Source organism: Drosophila virilis, chromosome 5 (assembly GCF_030788295.1).
Source record: "Drosophila virilis strain 15010-1051.87 chromosome 5, Dvir_AGI_RSII-ME, whole genome shotgun sequence".
NCBI lineage: Eukaryota > Metazoa > Arthropoda > Insecta > Diptera > Drosophilidae > Drosophila > Drosophila virilis.
Genome location: NC_091547.1, coordinates 23,133,803 through 23,152,433, shown reverse-complemented (window position 1 = coordinate 23,152,433; position 18,631 = coordinate 23,133,803). Strand labels below are relative to the sequence as shown.

The 18,631-nt window shown below is 40.2% G+C and overlaps 2 protein-coding genes across 5 annotated transcripts; one reads left to right on the top strand and one right to left on the bottom strand.

Moving 5' to 3' along the window:
- Window positions 1–12,786: 12,786 nt before the first annotated feature.
- Window positions 12,787–18,351, bottom strand: LOC6625367 (aminopeptidase Ey). Of its 3 annotated transcripts, none has more exons than XM_032437283.2 (6): window positions 18,213–18,351; window positions 16,209–16,683; window positions 15,993–16,148; window positions 14,518–15,928; window positions 13,863–14,359; window positions 12,787–13,805 (listed from the first exon to the last, which is right to left on the bottom strand). In XM_032437283.2, the coding sequence occupies exons 2-6, from the start codon at window positions 16,658–16,660 to the stop codon at window positions 13,589–13,591; spliced, it is 2,733 nt and encodes a 910-aa protein (XP_032293174.1). In that variant the 5' UTR covers window positions 16,661–16,683; window positions 18,213–18,351; the 3' UTR covers window positions 12,787–13,588. The 3 variants fall into 3 exon arrangements, with proteins under 3 accessions (XP_032293174.1, XP_032293173.1, XP_002049063.1); XM_032437282.2 differs by having other exon boundaries at window positions 12,788–13,805; window positions 16,209–16,686; XM_002049027.4 differs by having other exon boundaries at window positions 12,789–13,805; window positions 16,209–16,661.
- Window positions 17,351–18,216, top strand: LOC6625368 (uncharacterized). Of its 2 annotated transcripts, XM_002049028.4 has the most exons (2): window positions 17,351–18,018; window positions 18,075–18,216. In XM_002049028.4, the coding sequence occupies exons 1-2, from the start codon at window positions 17,397–17,399 to the stop codon at window positions 18,095–18,097; spliced, it is 645 nt and encodes a 214-aa protein (XP_002049064.2). In that variant the 5' UTR covers window positions 17,351–17,396; the 3' UTR covers window positions 18,098–18,216. The 2 variants fall into 2 exon arrangements, with proteins under 2 accessions (XP_002049064.2, XP_070066082.1); XM_070209981.1 differs by having other exon boundaries at window positions 17,354–18,216.
- Window positions 18,352–18,631: the final 280 nt, after the last annotated feature.

Here is an 18,631-nt window from a genome sequence, read left to right as displayed (position 1 = left end):
TTCACATTTACTTAAGCATCTTTTTGCAAATTCAATTTTCCTAATGTTATTTGTTGCTGCCTGGTTTCTGTGTCTAGTCTTGAAGACCTATGCAACAAGCCGAGATACAATCAAGTGGCAACTTGTACTTTATGAAAGCTTAAAGATTGTTCAACATTTTTCAAACGAATGCGGCAAAAAAATAAAATTATTTCGAATTTATTTCAAAGAGTGCGGCTTAGCCATTTTATAGGCTTTAATTTTTAAGAATTTTTCATTGTTTAGTATTTACCCCTTGATTACGTTAAGCTTTTGTACTTAGGCTTTTACACAAGCAGATCTCACACATGGTGACAAAAGCTACGCGGGTCTATTTTGGAAAAGCTCACCAATACAAATACCGCGTTTAACATGTATGTATTGCTTTTCTGTGTTACGAGCATTCCATTTAACGAACCTGCAAATTGCGCATAATGTACACTGCTATAATATTTTTGCATAGAGTATACTGTAATCAGTAAAACGAATATAGCGTACCTATAATTGAACTACTCAAACCTACACCAGAGGTAAGTTGACTAAATAAACTTCAACAAAAGTTGCAACAATTTTTGGGGGGGCTAACGAAATTAGCGCATTAAGGCTGAGAGGCGGTTTTCTAGTTAACTAGCATGCTGACGGCCATTTATCAGGGCATCTAATCTAATCCTTTTACTGGTCAAATAAATTAAAATGAAAAGCCTTTTTCGGCTGCCGACGCCGCCGCAGCGACCACTAAATTACGGCAAAGATAATTAACCTGTAGACTGTTTACGGCGACTGCGACAGAGGCAGCGAGCATGTATCTATGTATATACATAGTAGTATTTGCGGCAAGGACTCTTTATTAGGCCTGCGACCCTTGGAGCGGAAGCGCAAATGGGCGCATTGAAGCTCTGTGTAAGAGAGACGAACCGACGCTTTCGAGTAGCGATGTGAAATTACAAAATGGCGAAAATTATTGGGCAGCAGGGGAAGGACTTTGGCACCAGGACGACGGCAGCGACGGCAGCGACGGCGTTCGCCATTTCCGTTCGAAGGCATTTTTCCAAATGAAGTTTGCAAGTAATCATGAAAAAGGTAATTTAATAAAAGCAAAATCGAGAAACATAAAACTAATTTACGGTTCCGAAATTGCCTGTGAAGCGCGAGCAAAAGCCGCCGTAGGATGCCCAAATAAAAAATAAAAATAAAAACAAAAAGTGCTGCAACAACAATTCGCCTGAACTTTGGCCACAAGACCTCGCTATTTGGGCTAGCTTTTAAATAGCGGATAGTTAAAGCTTAAATATAAAAAGTATCGTGTCTTCCGTCTACACGGCTGCTCGATTCCTAAGCTTCGTGCTGACCGCGCCGACGCTAAGCCCACACTGTGCTACCCAATCGACCAGGCTAAATATAATACTAACATTTGCGAGCCACTCATAATTCGACGGCATTTTGATTTTAAAGAGCCTCTAAAAAGCGTAGTCCAGCTCGCAACTGGAGCCACAGCTCCAACCGGGCGTAATAATGTACTTCACAAGCTGCCCAAGAGAGCAACTTAAAGAGCTCAGGCAATTCAATAAAGGCTAACAAAGCAAATGGCTAAGCTGATGTCCACTCGTAAACTATATGTATACACACATATATATACATATAAATATATATAGATATAGATGTAGCTGAGAAGGAGCTGGAGGGCATCACTTGAGAATGGGTTAAGTCCACACGGAAGCACAATACATGTCCAGCCATTTCACGCAGCATGTATAAGCTGCTCCAGAAAAATGGAGCAACTTGCTGACACACACACACACACTCACACACACACACGGACAGAAACACACATCGAAGAATAGATGCCAAGCATGGCATACACTAGAGTTCCCCTTGGCCGGACCGACCGCACGTATGACAAAACAATTTGGGAAGCTTATTTATTTTTTTTATTTATTTTTTTTTTTTGGTTTTTTTCGGTTTACTCTTTGGCTGGCATCCAACAAAAATATTTGCAACAAAATGTTACAAGGCCAAAAACTGCAGCAAATATTGCAAATGCTAAAGGACAACATGTTAAAGTTTAAACAAATACATATACACTGTTCTGTTCTGTGTGTGTGTGTGTGTGTGTGTAGTCCCTGAGTATCCTTTTTAACCAGGCACTGACCGACATTGCCTGCAATTTTATGCCAAGCTGATTTTCCAGCTAACTTGCGCCACATGCGAGCCGAGTATTTAGGCAAACTTTACGTGCCAGTGTGTGTGCGTGTGTGTGTATGTGTGTGCGTGCGTGTGTGTGTGTGAGCATGTCCTGTGCACACTTTCTTCACTTTTAAATCATTGAATGCTGCTTTAATGCCATTTTATTTCTGGGCCCTGTGCATAATAGGCGTCTCAGCTGTAAGCAAACTTTGCCTAGCCATTTGGTAAAAGCCCGCATTGAAATTGCAGCAGATCTCACAGCGGGTCACTGCGACAAAATTTGAAGCTGATTTGCGTTACTTTCTTTAATTGGTTGGTGAAAATATATGTATACTTAATATTGCTGATACGCCACATCAGCTAAATACTTAAGCATGCAGGGCTCTGCTTCCTTTTCAGATACCAGACTCAAAAGAAGAAACGAAATCACCTGGGATGCTTCTCAAGTAAGGGCGACATGTCCGACCCCATTAAGTATATATATTATTGCTCAGTATCAACAGCCGAGCCGATCTAGACATGTCCGTCAGTCCGTCCGTCTGTGTCTATGCGAACTAGTCTCACAGTTTCAAAGGTATCGCCATTTAGATATTTTGACCAATATTTTGCTTTTTATCAAAATCCTTTTAACATCAGACAAATATATCATATAGCTGTCATAGGAATGATCAGTCGAATACCAATTTATTGTATGGAAAACTGTTTTGTTTTTTTAAATATATATTAAGCAAACTCAGCATTTAAAGGTCTCACTATGCTCCCTACATATATACGAAATCTTATCTATATTAAAATGTTATATTATAAAGCTGCCTTCTTTCTCGTCTTACCTTGAAAAACTCAAATAAAATTGTGATTTAACTCGGCTTTGTAATATGATTTCCTTTGCAAAATATTGAGTTTTTAGTAGCTGCACATTGTAATAAATATGCCTGATTCACCTGTTCCCTAAAACACTTTCACTTGGCATATTTCCTGCATGTCATAAAGCCCCACCAGAAGCAGGTGACTATCTTTAAGCACGCCAACTGGCTGGCAACTTTATTTTTAACTTTGCGTCAAGTTTTCAAGGTAAACAAAGCGGCTCTGCAGGAGCTCTCCCCCCACCCCATTCAACAAAAAAAAAAATAAAAAACAAAAAATTAAAATCCATTTTAATTTCTATTATGCAAATTTGGCCAAGTAGCTGCGCCAGTTGAGTCGTTGTCGTGCTGCCAACCTGCTAGCATGCTGACAATGCCCGGGCAGCTCCCTCTTCACACACACACACACACACACACACACACCAACGAACCACACACGCGACTAGTCTAGTCGGACTGAGACGTGTGCGCCTCTCTGTAGAGAGCCTCGCTCTGAATGCATGCATAATAATGTCATTTAGGTGGGGGCTTTCAGCCGGAGTCTATTGCTGCCTATGCCCCTCCCCTCGCCGACCCTCCTGCCATCCATAAGTGCCACTGAGTTTTGGAGTAGTGAGTTGCGGCTGAAAATTTCCTGCCACTTGCCAGTTTTAACAACTTAATTTGGTTTTGTCAAAAATTGTGGCTTGTTCAAATTTTGGCATGGTTAATTTAATTCGGTTTGCATTATGTTTATGAAAAACGCAGCCCAATTTAAGCGCTCGCTCGAGTGACAGGCGAGAACCGAGCAGAGCAGCAAAGCAAAGCAATGTGGGTCAAAAATAAGAAGAAAAAAAATATGTAGCGCATTTCTCGCGGGTGACACAGACACAACATACATGGCATACAGCATGTGCCACATAGACAGCTTGGAGCCGCTGCGGCTGGCGAGAGCATGTTAAACAGCGCCCTTGCCACGCCCACGCTGTGCCGCAACGGCCCAGCGGTGTCAGCGGCGGCACTTTGACATTTTTGGAGCACTGTGCCGCAAGCCAAGCGGAGGCCATGCTCGAGTTTGAGTTTCAGTTTGAGTTCATGCGGTGGCGCCTTGCCTGAAAGGCAAATCATGTGCGGCATCAACCGACAACAGCAGCAAATGCAAAACGGCAGCATGCAAATAGAATAAATGGAGCAGCCCGGAGGGTCATATGGGAAACCAGGGAACGCACCGGAGTTGTTTGCCCGCGTCCGTGCTTTAGCCAGCTTTTGAGGCAGCTACGACATTGATTTCGCATTTGACATTCGCCGAATTCAGTTTACGTATATGTACCGCGAAATTCTGTAATAAAATTTTATGAGCAATGCCGGCGACGCGGTGTCAATTTTTATTGTTATTCCTTCGACATCATAAACTTAAAATCGATTAGCCGGGAGCGCCGCATTGCACGCTACGCAAAACTCAGACAGCTCAAGTGTCAAAGTTTTACTTTGATTTATGGCCCGGAATCATGGAAACGCCTAGCGCCAAGAAATCAAAATCATTGTCATTCGCGAAGATAAACCAAGCCAAGGCAAAGGGCCAAATAAATCACACAAATTAAACGCAGTCCAATGCAATTTTATATTTTTTTCAAAAGCTCCAAAAGTTTTGCACAAGTCCACGAACGGAATCGAAGGGACTGTTGGACCAACTGAACAAGCTTCAAACCGATTGCGCCGCATTTTATGATACGGCCAAAGTTTGTCTTTTTTTCTATACCACGTAACTGAGGGGATGAAATATAAAACTGCGAAAGCCGAACTTAGCTTAACATAACCATCACAGCAAATAATTCATTAATTTTTAGATATTTATTCAATATTTTAATTTTAACTTTATAATAATAATAATAATAATAATAATAATAATAATAATAATAATAATAATAATAACTAATTACTAATGCGTTAAAAAAATTCAAAACTTTACTAAATTAAATTTATGTTATAATTTTAACGTCCCTTGTAAAACTTACTGCATGGTAACTTATTGTCGAATACAAAATTGTTTCTAACTGGTTCGCTGAAATTTGTATGCATTTAGTTTAATTGCAATTGCTTAATGCAGATAAAAAGTTTGCAGTAACAAGCAGTACTCATAGATAATATGTATATTAAGACAAATTACATTATTATTTGAAGGCAAACAATTTATAAGGCTTTTCTTTCTTATTCAACCAATACATGATCTTCCACGCTGCACATGCTGATAACCAGCTCCATTTGCACGTACATCGTTTGTAATTCCTTCCAGTTCATAAAAATAACAAGTGTTTAAGTAAAACAAGTATTGATAAACTAGAAAATACCCAGTATTATATGTCCTTTTTGGGGAAGAGATTATTTCTGGTATAATTTAAAAGCTCATAAATGTTCAATATTCAAAATAGGTAACCTATATACCCTTTTTAATGGTTACAGGGTATAATTATGGTTACAGTTAGCATGTGTATGGGCTTATGTAAATTGAGTTCTCTTCTAACCGCGCCTTCCCCTGGACATTTGCCGTAAGTGCGCACAATTTTCATATTGTTGAGGCCATTTTTCTATGGTGCATCTTCTCTGTTCAGTTTTCTGTTGTCCATACACATGCGCCAATAACATAATTTTTGGCATTAAAATCAATTTTCATGGTTCCCCAGACGCCGTCACTGGTAGCTGGCGCCCATTCCCATTTGCAGGCTTTGACTTTCCCTTTCCTGTGCGTGTAGTCTTAGCCAATTCAATGGCAGGCCATTTCATTCTATTTGATATGAATTGGCCGCATTGTCGTGCAAATAATGCAAATAGCAATTTCTGGGATTGCCTAATGTCCAAGTAACCAGCAACTTCTCTCCGCCCACCAAAGCTCACAATGGGGCTAGTACATTTAAGGATTTCATACTGGGCCTGGCTAATGACAATGGCACCATTTCCATTTATTTCTGCGCCAGCCATGTACCTAAAATTGGCCAACAGACAATATTTGGCATACGAAAAGCATTGTGGAGCGACAAAGGATGGGCAGACGAGCTGTGGCTGGTCCCTGATGATGCATTTTATGGAGACTTGATCAGGACTTTAATATTAAAGTTGTTTCGCCTGTTGATGCGAGTTGCCTTGATAAATTTCACTTTGAAAATCAATTCCTTAAAGGCTTACCGAATGTGTCAAAGCAGCCGGAGTAGGGACCGAAAGGGTTCGAGGAATGTAATATACATTACAAAATAATATAAATGGGAAATAAGTATGTGGCATGCCGCGTGGGCTGTGGGATTTTCGTTGTGGGTTCGAGTTTCGGACTGGGGGGAGAACGTGTGAAAAATGAAAGGAAATGCTGCGACGCTGAGGCGGAAATGAAAAATGCACGAAAAAGAAAAACGGAAATGCTACCAACGGCGATAAGAATGCTTAACAGCAACAACAACAGCAACAACAACAACAACAAGAAGAAGAATAACAGCTGCCACCACTGAGTACAGCAGCCCAAGTAGATGAAGTACGAGAAGTAAACAAACAAAAAATAAGTAAAAATAAGAAGAAGTAAAAAAAACTTGCAATACTTCACAGTGGAAATGCATTAAAAATTGCGCTGTTCTCTCAAAATATGCAATGACAAGGACTTTTGTTAATGTGGAAGGTTCGCAAGTCAAATATTTACACTTAATGAGACTTGCACGATGAATAACAGATCCCCGGCTATATAAAGCTTAAAACAGCAATTGTTGACCGTAAATTGAATTAAAAGACATATTTTGGGCAATTGGAGAGATGTGGAGAATTCAATTAAAAAACAGCAGACAGACACGGGGCAATATTTAACATTGCTTTAAACATTTCTTAAATAACATTTCTTAAGTCTAAACATTCTCAATTCACGCAAGTTGATAATGAATGCTTCTCAAGATTAATTTGATTATTAAATATTATAGTTTTTATGCATTGAGTTCTTCAAGCTTTTTTGTGAATATGTTTTAGAAACAAGACGTATTCAATCTATACTGTCACAGTTTATATTTCGTATCTCTTGTTCGCTTGAACATAATCCCCAGATGCATTCGACTTTATATTGCATGTCAAGCGTTTAATTAACGACACTAGGAAACACGTGATTTGTGCTAATTGCGAGGCTGAAAGGTCCTCGAAAATGCTTGAGGGCAAGCAGACTCAGAACGGAAGCGTATGAAGAAATGGAACGTGTTATATGCCCAATACTGATGCGACCGTTGAACATGGGCCAGACAATGAAGTATGTGCTCCCTTAGTCCAGACAACTGAGACCCAGACCGGGACCCAAACACAGAGCCATTCCCATTCATATTTCATGGGCCGAAAATTGCTGCGTGTTTGTTTGGCTTTTCACACCAACTTTTTAGCATCCGTCGTCTGCTTTCGCTTTGGGGATGAGAGGCATTTGGGCTGTGACAAAAGGACCGTCGGAGCAGCCCAATTGTCACGGGGCCGTTCCAGAAATGAGTCATTAAGCAATAAACAAAGCACTTGCTCGAAAGGGGAGAACCACGAAAAAAATATATGTATAAAAAAAAAGGAGGCAAAAAATTTGCACACGCGCTATCAATTTGTTGGACAACAATGGGGCAAGGTCTACACGCCGGGACTTTGCCCAGCTACTCCTTTTTTGGCGCGTGCCAGCAATCAAAAATAATAAACATCCCTAATTTTGAGAAGCGTTGGAAGAAAATTTGTTTCTATACGCTGTTGTTTCGTGTCCAACGCTCCGACACAGCGTCTCATTAAAATCAACACCAACACAATGATGATGATATTCCAGCCAACGCAGCGTCATTAATATTTGGCGCTTAGGCAAATGCAGCAGCTGGGAGAGACCAACCGCTACCCGCCAACCGTCAGTCTCCATTTGGCTGGCCACCCGCTGCGTTAGCTGCTGTCATGCGCCACCGAAACACAATGCCAGGATGACTCATTGTTTCATCCTGTGCGAGGCGGGGGGACAGTAGAGATTTGAATCTTTGCGCCATTGTTTGCAGCATCGAAATAATGTCGCCTCATGCATATGCATTCCCGCATAGAATATGTGCGACTGCCGATGCCAGCCAGTGTTGTAAATATAGCTATTTTATGGCTAAATTTTGTTCTTTTCAGAGATCGGCAGCATGACACAATTTAAATTGTAAGCTGATTTATGCCCACTCAATGACAAGTGCTGCCAACTTGTGCTCAGAAAGCTAATTCAGCTATTTTTAGCTCTTTTCCACAACGACTTTTGCTGCTTTTTTGCAGCGGCAGTTGGCAGCACTGCTTCCAGCGAGTATGCCTCTAGACACACAGAGAGAGAGAGAGAGGGAGAGAGAGAGAGAGGGAAAGCGTGAGACAGAATGCAGGACAATCAAATGTGATGTCACAGTGTGCCAGGAAATAAAAGCATTTTATTTAATATGCATATGCATCGTGATTTCATTATTACCAAAGTGCTTGCCATTAATTTATCAGAACCGCAAATAAGATAAAGAAAACTTAATTTAAGCGCAGTTTTCAGCACGGATAAATTGTAGTTAACTCCAAATCAAATTTTACAGAACAATCCAAAATTGATTCACTTAAAAATTTGTGACCTGCTTTCGGGCTGTCGTTGAAAATGTGCCTCTTTAAGCCTCAGAATTTGTTGCATAAGCTCAGGCGCTAAGTCTAAATTTTGTGATTTTTGGATTATGCATATATCCAGTCAGATGGGCACTTGTGTTCGGTACGAATCTTAGACTGCACTTATAATCATAACTGAAAGCCCAAGGCTTCATAGTATATCAAATCTTGACAATTCACACAGCTGATCATCTTCACAAAGGCAAGTGAGAATCCTCCTAATAAAACTTTAAATATATTAAGAAAAAGTATTTATAGAAGTATAGAAGTATCGACTATCTTCCAACAGAGAAAATGTGCAAGCTTTTTTCAAATAGCAAACATTATCGTTACGCAAGCGCCTCAATTATTTTTATGTTTTTGGAAAATATTTGAAACCGAAATAAAAGCACTTATCTAGCCCGCTAGTTATTTAAGTAGCTATTTGTTGTCAGCCTCAGAGCAACAACAAGGCACCTGATGTCCTGTGCTATCCACTCATTTTATTTGTGGCGTTATTTGTCCTAATGGTTGTCGAGTTGATTTTCGAGATGGTCCCGAGTTGTTGCCTGGTCGCGTCCCTTCAAGCATTGCTCTATTGGTTTTCCCCTTCGATGCGTGCTAAAAGTGTTTTTCTTTTTGGCAGTGTGGGAACGAGCGGGTCTTGCGCAAAACCTGCAGAAACCTGAGTAAACAGCAGCAGCAGCAGGAACAGCAGCAGCAACAGGGCCAATAAAAACAACAACAACCACAACACCAAGAACAACAATGACAGGCACTTAAAAACTGGCGCTTTGAACTTGACGGTGTTGGCCGTTGTGCGTGTTTTTGTTGCCAATGTTATTGCTATGCTGGCAGGCACCACTTTTGTCTGAGGTTGTTTTCTAAGGTGTTGCGGTGGGGTTGTGGATGTGGATTTATTTTAGCTTTCCATATAGTTTCAAGGTTATGCTCAGTGAGCGTGCATCCCCTCAACTGCCTTTGAAGTGGTCAACCGAAAGCCGTCAACTTGCCAATCTATTTAAAATTGAATTTACATTTGAATGAAATACAAAAGTACACAACCACAGCAAAGGCTAAAATATGCTTGATACATTATGTGGTTGGCCAATAAGTGCCATTATAATAATCGCATTGCCTCTAGAATTCAAGAATATAGACAACTCCTTTCCGTGTGCTTCTCAGATACGGGTAAAGCATTATGGGCACTATGAAAAGATTGGATCTGCAAGGGTATTAAATCTTCGTCGTGCAGTATTCTTATTTCAATATTCTTATTTAACAAATCTATTTCGAGTCTCAGGCCATTCAGAATCTCAAGAATATCTTAGCAATTGTTCAATTTGAAGTTAATTAAGTTATACCGCTTTTTTAGCAGGCGTATTCACTGTTGCAGCCGCTGTGAGACAAATTATGCACTTCTAAGTTGCCGTTCATGAAAAAGATTAAAACAGCAGCTGGCTTTTGGTCAGCAGCTGCTGCCTCGAAAATTTAAGGGCCGCCAGGAAAATGCTGCAACTAGTGTAAAATATTTGCAATTTAATTAAACGAAATTAAACAATCTTGCCAGCATTTGTGCAAACATGTGTGGCAATTGTGCTTGTAATCTAAATTTGCAAGTTTACCATCTAAGAAAAAGAAGAAGAAGAAGAAGTTGCTGCATCTACCTTTAGGACTCTTGCTGCTTGGTCGCAACTGCGACCAGATGCAAGTTTTTGGATTCGTTGCTGTTGCTGTTACTGCAGCTTTTGTGGGAAGTTTCTGTGAATGCGTCTGCCTGGCGGCAGCAGCACAAAGGACCAAAGGAGCACAGTAACAGTTGCATGTCCTGCAAAATTCAAACAAAACTGGGAAGGAAGCAATAAATGCAGAGTAAAGTTTTGTTTCTAATGACGTTGATAAAGGCACAGCAAAAAAAAAAAAAAAAACAAAATGAGAAGAGAAGTCAAAATAAATGAAACTATAAATCGATATTCCATATAGATACGTGTGCATATGTATACAGATGAGTTGTATATACATAGATGTATTTATATTTGCATTTAATATTCGCATTGTTGCAATGCTCGCAAAAACTTTTTTAATGAATTTATTTTCTTGGTGCTATTAAAACAAGCAACATTTTCTTGTTTCGTTTTTCCTTTCCCCCCATTGAATTTACGGCGTTCACCAAATGGCACAGCAGTAGAAGAAGAATAAGAAACATAAACATGCAACTAAATGGGCGCTCAGCCAGCAAACAAGCTGAAAAATTTACAACAAAAGTTAAATCCAGTGCGTTGGCTTCAGAGCTGCGTCGCCAGGTGTGGCCATAATTGGAATGAACGCGCTTTTTGGCCAAAGCAGGCACTTGCAGGTGGAGCGACAACTCATGCATCAGGTCGTCCCAATTGAATTACAATGAACTACAACAAATAATCGAACGATACGAGCCAAGCATTTCCTAATCAATTAGAGCTAATTAGGCAATTTTCTAATGGCCAGCAAATCAGCAAGCAATATGCTAATGACCGTCGACCCACAAGGCACGCAATGAAATTCAATTTTAATGCCTTATTTCATAATTTGATCCTTATCTTGGCAGACGACACTCTATGCATATTAATTATCATTCAAAACTGAATCAGAAACTGCAGCAGCAGCAGGAAGCTCGCGAATCTGAATTGCGATTGATTTATGGTAATGCACTTAATGCTTAACCATAAGAGGCACATAGGTAAAACATTTTTACATATATATAAAAATACATACTTATACTTATGAGCATATTGATATATTAATAAGAATTTTTCCTGACGTTCTGTTTGGGGATCTACACACCGTTCAAAGAACTACGAAGCTGAACTGAGTACAGAGCCTCCTGTTGAGTAGCAAGACGAGGTTTTGGAAAATTCAACCTACAAGTAAAAGAAAACGTTGACAATGTCCATGTGGAAAATATTAACAAAAAACTTAGCTTCTTGCACCTGTGGGACAAAGGTCCTTGAGTTGAACTGACACGCGGCAAGTCGCTAAAACAAAATTCAGCAGAAATATTAAGTTTTTAGCTTTGTTTTTATTCGGCCCCATTCGATTTTTCATCATTATTCATTTGTCGTAAGCGACAGCGGACTTTCGGACTTTCTTCTGATACTATAAATACTAATTATTCATCAGGCCTGTAACTGAAGAATAATTCAACAGATTAATCCCTTATCAACATTATTATCTCATGTTAAATCATTTTCAATTGTCGATAATTTTGTACAATAACAACATTCTCAGTATGTTCATATTTATATTAATTTGTATGCTGCGGCCCACCGCAGATTCAAATTGCGAATTCAGAGAGTACAATATTTATATAAATTGGAATACCTGTCGGTGGCTTTCTGTTTACAAACTGATAATTTGACACGCAAATAATATTAAAGTGTCACATTCACGTGTTGTCGTTCAATTAATTTATAATAAATAAATAAGTAAAAGTTGCGATGGCAAATATGAAGCATTCATAATTTCGCATGTCACTTTTTGTTAAAATCATTTACTCACACACACACACACACACACACACACAGTCGCGCGAGTACGAATATATCCTGACATCACACATTTAATTAATTTAATATCCATTTTTTTTAAGAACATTAATAACGTTAATTTTCTGATTGGGCCACTTTTCATTTGCACACTATAATTGATGAAGCAAAAAAATGGTAATAGATCTATTTTAAGGGCACGTTGTAAAGGGCTGCCGGGCAATATGCATATACTGTAAGAATATATTTAAGGTTAAAATAATTGAAAGGTTATATTTGAGAAAATATATATAAGGTTATAGTTTTTCTTGATGGGAACGTTCTTCTCTAAGATATACTTGGCATACTATATTGTATGTATATATACTAAGATATACCAGGCAATCTTTGTGAAAAAACCTTTTATCGATGTCACAGAAATCATGTTCCTAAAGAATTTTTTGGTATAATAATTTTCATATATTAAGAATAATATTTGAGAATTTCTAAAATTATGAAAATATTTTTTAGTGTAACTTAAATAAGGTCAAACGTTTTTATGGTAACTGGTTAATAAAATTTAAATTTAACGCTAAATTAAGCTGTAATCCATTTGAAATTTTAATTGAAATTTGAACGAAAACAGCTATAATTCCCAGCTAGAATATCATTCATATATATACAATATATTCGATATATGCATATCACTCGAAATACATTGCAGTTGCTTGTCCAGGTTTTTATATCGAAGCAATTGAATACGTTTCGACTAATTCAACAAATTGCCCGGATATAAGGATATAAAAGAGGATTTACAAAATAAGGCAGATTATGCCAGGCACAACTAATATGCTGTCAGTTGACTGTTTCAACCTGCTGCCTGCTGCCTGCCCCATGCAGGCAGAGGACAGGCCACATCATCTGCCTATGTCATGCCCAGGGCACACAGCGAAACATTTTGTCATCTTCGTGTAAACGTCAAACGCCAAGCGAAGTCGCATGCCAAACAAAGCAAATCGTGTGTGCGGATGTATGTGTGTGGATGCGTGTGCGTGTGTGTGTGTCGTGCCCCGTGTCAAGCAATTTACAAGTCAAAGGCACGGCACAAGGCAAGTTTCTGACAGGACAAACAGCAGGATGCCCCGAATGCCAGTAAAGCTGGGCGGTTATCGTTGGCGTTGGCGGCAAGTAAAAGGTGGCGCTGCGTGCCTGCATCGTCTTCATTCCTTTCAATTTCAATTCCAAGATTTCATCACTGTTGGCTTAATTAATACCAAAGATGTTTAGATGTTGAGCAGCAGCGTGTCAGCACACTTGAATTTGACATAAGAAAAAGTTGTTGAGTGTTCGAGTTCAGCTAGTTTTATCGTTCTCAGAATCAAAGCAGCTACAATTAGCAGCCACACAGCTACTATTGTATGAGTCTTAAAGATATTTGCTTAAAGCTCTAATAAAATATTCGGCACGTTGCGTTAGCCAATCTCGATTTATTGCACGCATATTAAACGCTTCCCGTAGATGCTCCTCGAATTTACTTAAGCCCTTCAATTGTTGCCTCAACTGATGCTCCTCAAGTTCGGTATACGAATTGCCAATTATTGTTAAGAGCAACATTTTAATTTCTTTGCTGCTGAATTTGTTACTGCAATATATAGTTAAAAATTAAACTAGTTCCTTATCAAGCTGAACAATCACCTACTTGAGTATTGTGGCATGCTTCAGAATGTGGTCTGCGGTCTCCGGTGCCACATGTTGACGGCGCAGTGCTGAAGTAACGGCTTGTATATAATAACTATATGTGGTTTTATCCGTTGCTTGCAGTAAATAGTCCAAAAACGATTGCAACTGGCTAAAATCAGGACTGCAGCCAAGCTCTGTTGCCCAGGCTTCCTTTATTGCATCAGCAGTTAAGTTTTGAAAGCGTTCCCTCACAAAATGAAACAGCATATCGTTGCCCTGTCCAATGCTCGTACAATACATAATATCTCTATAATTAACAGGCACCTCCGTGCCGTACTCAGTTCCTTGCGTATATCGCACGGCCTGTCTGACGCAGTCGTCCACGCCGTAGCGGCAGGCCTGATTATAAGCCAAACGATATACAGCAATAGATGGACTCGACTTGGTTCTTAACTCTACTGAGTTTATTTGGGGACAGCGTCCGTAAAGTGGTGCAACAAGCTTCCTCATGAAGAGCTGCAATGGAAAGACTAGTAAAAACCAGATCTCATATCTTTGAATTAGAGCCCTGCATCGGCTAATTAATTTCCATCAAAAAAATAGGAAACTCGATCAAGTTAACCGTAAGTCGACGATTATCCAGGACTCTAAATTAAATTCCTCAAATAGCTCACCCTAAATTTCATCGCCATCTCGTCGCGAAACAAGGCACCAAGCTTGTTAAGCACCTCAATAGCTGTATTCCAGGGCAAAAGTTCGCGCTCCCGCGGCAGATACTCCAGCATTCTGAATGCCAGCTCATAGCTCTGATGCTTTGTCGACGCCAGTGCCAAAAGATCATCCACCAGCTGTGCTCGATTGAGCACATGAATATCGCGAAAGTGGTCGTCGGAATTTAGGGTGTCGATGATCATGCGCCAATTGCGCTCATCATAGTTGACACGGTAGATGGAATTCACTTGTGGATTCAGCATAAGCCATTCGTCAGGAGATGGGATATTGATTAACTGTACGGTTTTCTCAGCACCGGGACATTCGAGCCAAAACTGTGGTTGTGTTTGCTCAAAATCTCCATGCAGTTGGTTAACAAACGTGAGCGGAATCCACCAGCAGCTCTCATCGTTTTTATCTTCGCCAGCAGTTGCCAGCATAAATCGGGTTTGATTAACCCGTACAAAACCTGCTGTATAGTTCCTAATCACGCTCACAAGCGGATAACCCCTTTGCAGTGTCCAAGAGTCCATGACAGTGGACAGAGGTATGGCAGCAGCCGAGGTGCCCTTGACAACCGCAGCCTCCTGCATCGCCTGCCAGAGATCAGACTGTGCAACACTGTCATAAGCGTGCCGATCCACATAGTTGCGTATGCCTGTAAAAAAAACATCGTTGCCTAGCAACATATGCAGCATGCGTATCGTCAGGGAACCCTTTTTGTACACATACGGAGTGAACTGTTCCAAAATGCTTTTCGAATCGTTCACAGAGCGTGAAATTGCAATTGTGTCGTTAAACATATCCTGATAAAAGAATAGAGCCAAATCATTTGCAATACTGCGCTCAAAACTGCCCCATTCAGGCATCAGAGATTTCAGAGTCAAGTAGCCGAAGTATGTGGAAGGTCCCTCCTTAAGCCAAAGATCGTTCCACCATTTAATGGCTACCAAATTACCGAACCATTGGTGTGCATATTCATGTGCCACGGTGCTTGCCTTATTCTCTTTTGTCTGCTGCATTTCCACCTCATCGTTGTGCACAAAATGGCTCTGCTTGAACGTGACCAGACCCCAGTTCTCCATGGCACTAAATTTGTGAGTTGGCAGCGCCAGCTGATCAACCTTATGCAATGGAAACGTATACTCCAAAAGTCTCTCCAAATAACTCAAGGCTTTTGGTGCGAATTCCACCAGGAAGCTGCTTTCCTCAACGACCTTCGGTTGCATCCAGCTGCGAAAGGTGACTTTATGCACAGTGTCACTTGGCCGGGCTGGTACGCTAGTTAAATTGTGCACGGCATAGGCCACCAGGTAGGTGGACGTACTCAAAAGAGGTTCATGCTCGCACCAAACATAATCCTCAAGCGTGTCACTAGAATAAGAAGAGGTTTACCTCAAGAAACACCTTCTGGAATTAACTAATAACTAAAACTTACTGTACTACACATTTGTTCACTGGTGTATTGCTTAGTCCTGTATAGTTTTTATGATAGCCCAGTGTAACCCTGAACGTTGCCCTCAAATGCGGTTCATCGAAGCACGGAAATGCAGTCCGGGCATAAGTCGGTGAGAATTGAGTTGCTGCCAAGTAGCTGTAAGCAAAAGTCAAAACATTAGACGCCAGTCATTTGTTTATATAGCTGCAAACTCACTGTGCTTGCTTTGTCACTGAATCATCAAAGGAGCTACAGTAGTAGCCCGTATCATTTGCATTCAACATACTCTTGAAGGGCATGATCAGCCGGTAGCGCTCAGTGAGCTGTAGTTTCTCAGCGAGATGCATTATGTAAAATTCACACTTTTCATTTACCTCAATGTTTGTGATGCTGTAATTGCTGCCGTTTAGCGATGTCAAACTAATGTTTGCCTCATCTATGGTCAAATTCTTGGCATGAAGCGTAATATTCCTTGTCTCTTGCAGTATTTGAAAATCGATTTTTACGCGACCCTCGAATCGCAGCTCGTCAGGCCCAGTCAAGTGGGTCAGTATGCGGAGATCATAGTGTTGGGGCTTGAGAGCCGTGGGTAAACGATAGGCATTGTAGCTAGATAGCACTCCAGTCGCTAGCAAGAGGCTTACCAAGTAGTATGACAACTCTCGCATGCTGCGTTAAAAAAAGAGAAGAGCTTCTAACTTTGGAATGAAAGAAATACCTTAACACTCGTCTCAGAAATTGAGAAAATGCTTGGATTAGATACTCAGCAATCTGCACGTGACATTTTGTGATCCTTACCCTAAAAACACCGAGAAATCTAGATTAGGCCAGTAAGCCTAAGCTTTTAGTTTCTAATGACAAAAGCGATTTGGCCACATATGCAACTATTTTCATTGCACTTATCAGGCTTAATTTAGGGTTAATTAGCTTTATTTTAAGATGCAACTAGTGATCATTAAAGTTCTGGTGATCATTTTTATATCCTTGCGGAGGGTATTCTAATTTTGTCTCGAAATGTGTAACATCTGCGACCCCTTAAAGTATATATATTCTTGATCAGTATCAACAGCCGAATCGATACAACGAATCTCGTTCGTTTGTTTGTTTTTTAACTCATTATTAAAACTCTTTTGTTCTTACAACGAGCTCGATTGAAAACAGAACAGAAAAAACTGGATACAAGGTTATTCGTACTTAAAGAGTCGTACTTGAAAGTATTATCAGTGTTAAGGTGTTTTTACGACAGGTTCTAGACGCTAAAAGGACGAAGTTCTTTATTTTCTCCGCTCTGTGTGAATAAACATGGCTTAACAAGGTAACATTGAGGGATGTGAATCAAATTTATGTTTGTTTACTGTCACATTTCGGCCTTTATAATTATTTCATATTTATTTTGTAAATAAAATGTTTAAGCCAGTGCGCTCCCTTTTGGCGCATTATATCTTTCCAAATCGAACAAAATGTTGCTTTTACATTAAATATTCGGTACGCTCACTGCCCCAAAATCGAGCATTAAGTTACCTGGGTCAGCGTCAACAAGGCTGGAAATCGGCGCTGATGCTTTGGCTCAGCGGTCTGCGTTCCCGCTATTGCATGTGGAAATTGAGGCGTCTGCTCGGCCGTGAGTTTGATGAATTTGACTTTTTGGTGGGTGCTAGACAGGCGGCCACCATGATGATCGAGGCGGTGCATCAGGCGAACTGGAGCCGCATACGCGGCTGTTGCACAGATCAGGGCGCCTGCGCCATTTACGGGCTTACACATAGCCAACGGAAGATGCAATATACGAAACTGGTGCGGTTTGAGAGCCAGCATCTGTGCCAAGTAGCGCCCGTTTCCGTGCAGCGGCAGTGCGAAGATGGACGCAACTATGTCTATGCGGACATTGTTTTTATCGGATTGCGTGATATGCGTGACTTTGCCACCTATGGTGAGCAGCAGCAGATGTTGCAGCAAATTAAAGAGGTGCTGCAGCAATCACAGATACCAGAGCAAATTGCACCAACACATCGACGCGTTGTGTTGGGTGAGTTTCTATTGACGCTGCGCAAGGAGCTAACCAAATCTGACGCAGATTCACAGGGCTGGTTGGTCGACTTTTATAAGGTGTATGGATTCAAGCTGGTCAACTACAGTCCCGTAACTTTGCAGTATCGTGTTATTGAGTTCCTAAAACCAGTTTAAAAGCAAAGCCAAAAATTGACTTCCATAAATGCTCACCTGCAGCCGCTATCAAACTGTTCGCTCAGTTTATCAATTTGTCAAGCTCGCTACGTGCTCGCTTAACGATCGTGTCAAGCATCCAAATTAACTAACAGATATCTCTCTAATGTACACACGCGTCCGTTCAGCTGTGCACACCGATGTTAACTGAATGCAACATACCATAAACAGCTCTTTTTATAATTCTTGAACCTTTCCCCAATAAGTGTATAGTATATACATACATATATCAGTCGTCGCAAACAGTTCTTTGTCTAAATTTTGACCATACAAATAGAAGGTACTTGTAATTGCATATATTATACTAAATTTATAATTTGACTTCAATCGTTTATTTTCTCTTCTTAATACTCATATTTTACTAACGATTAAATATTAAAGCTTAAATTTTTATATTTTCATAATTTTCAAGATTA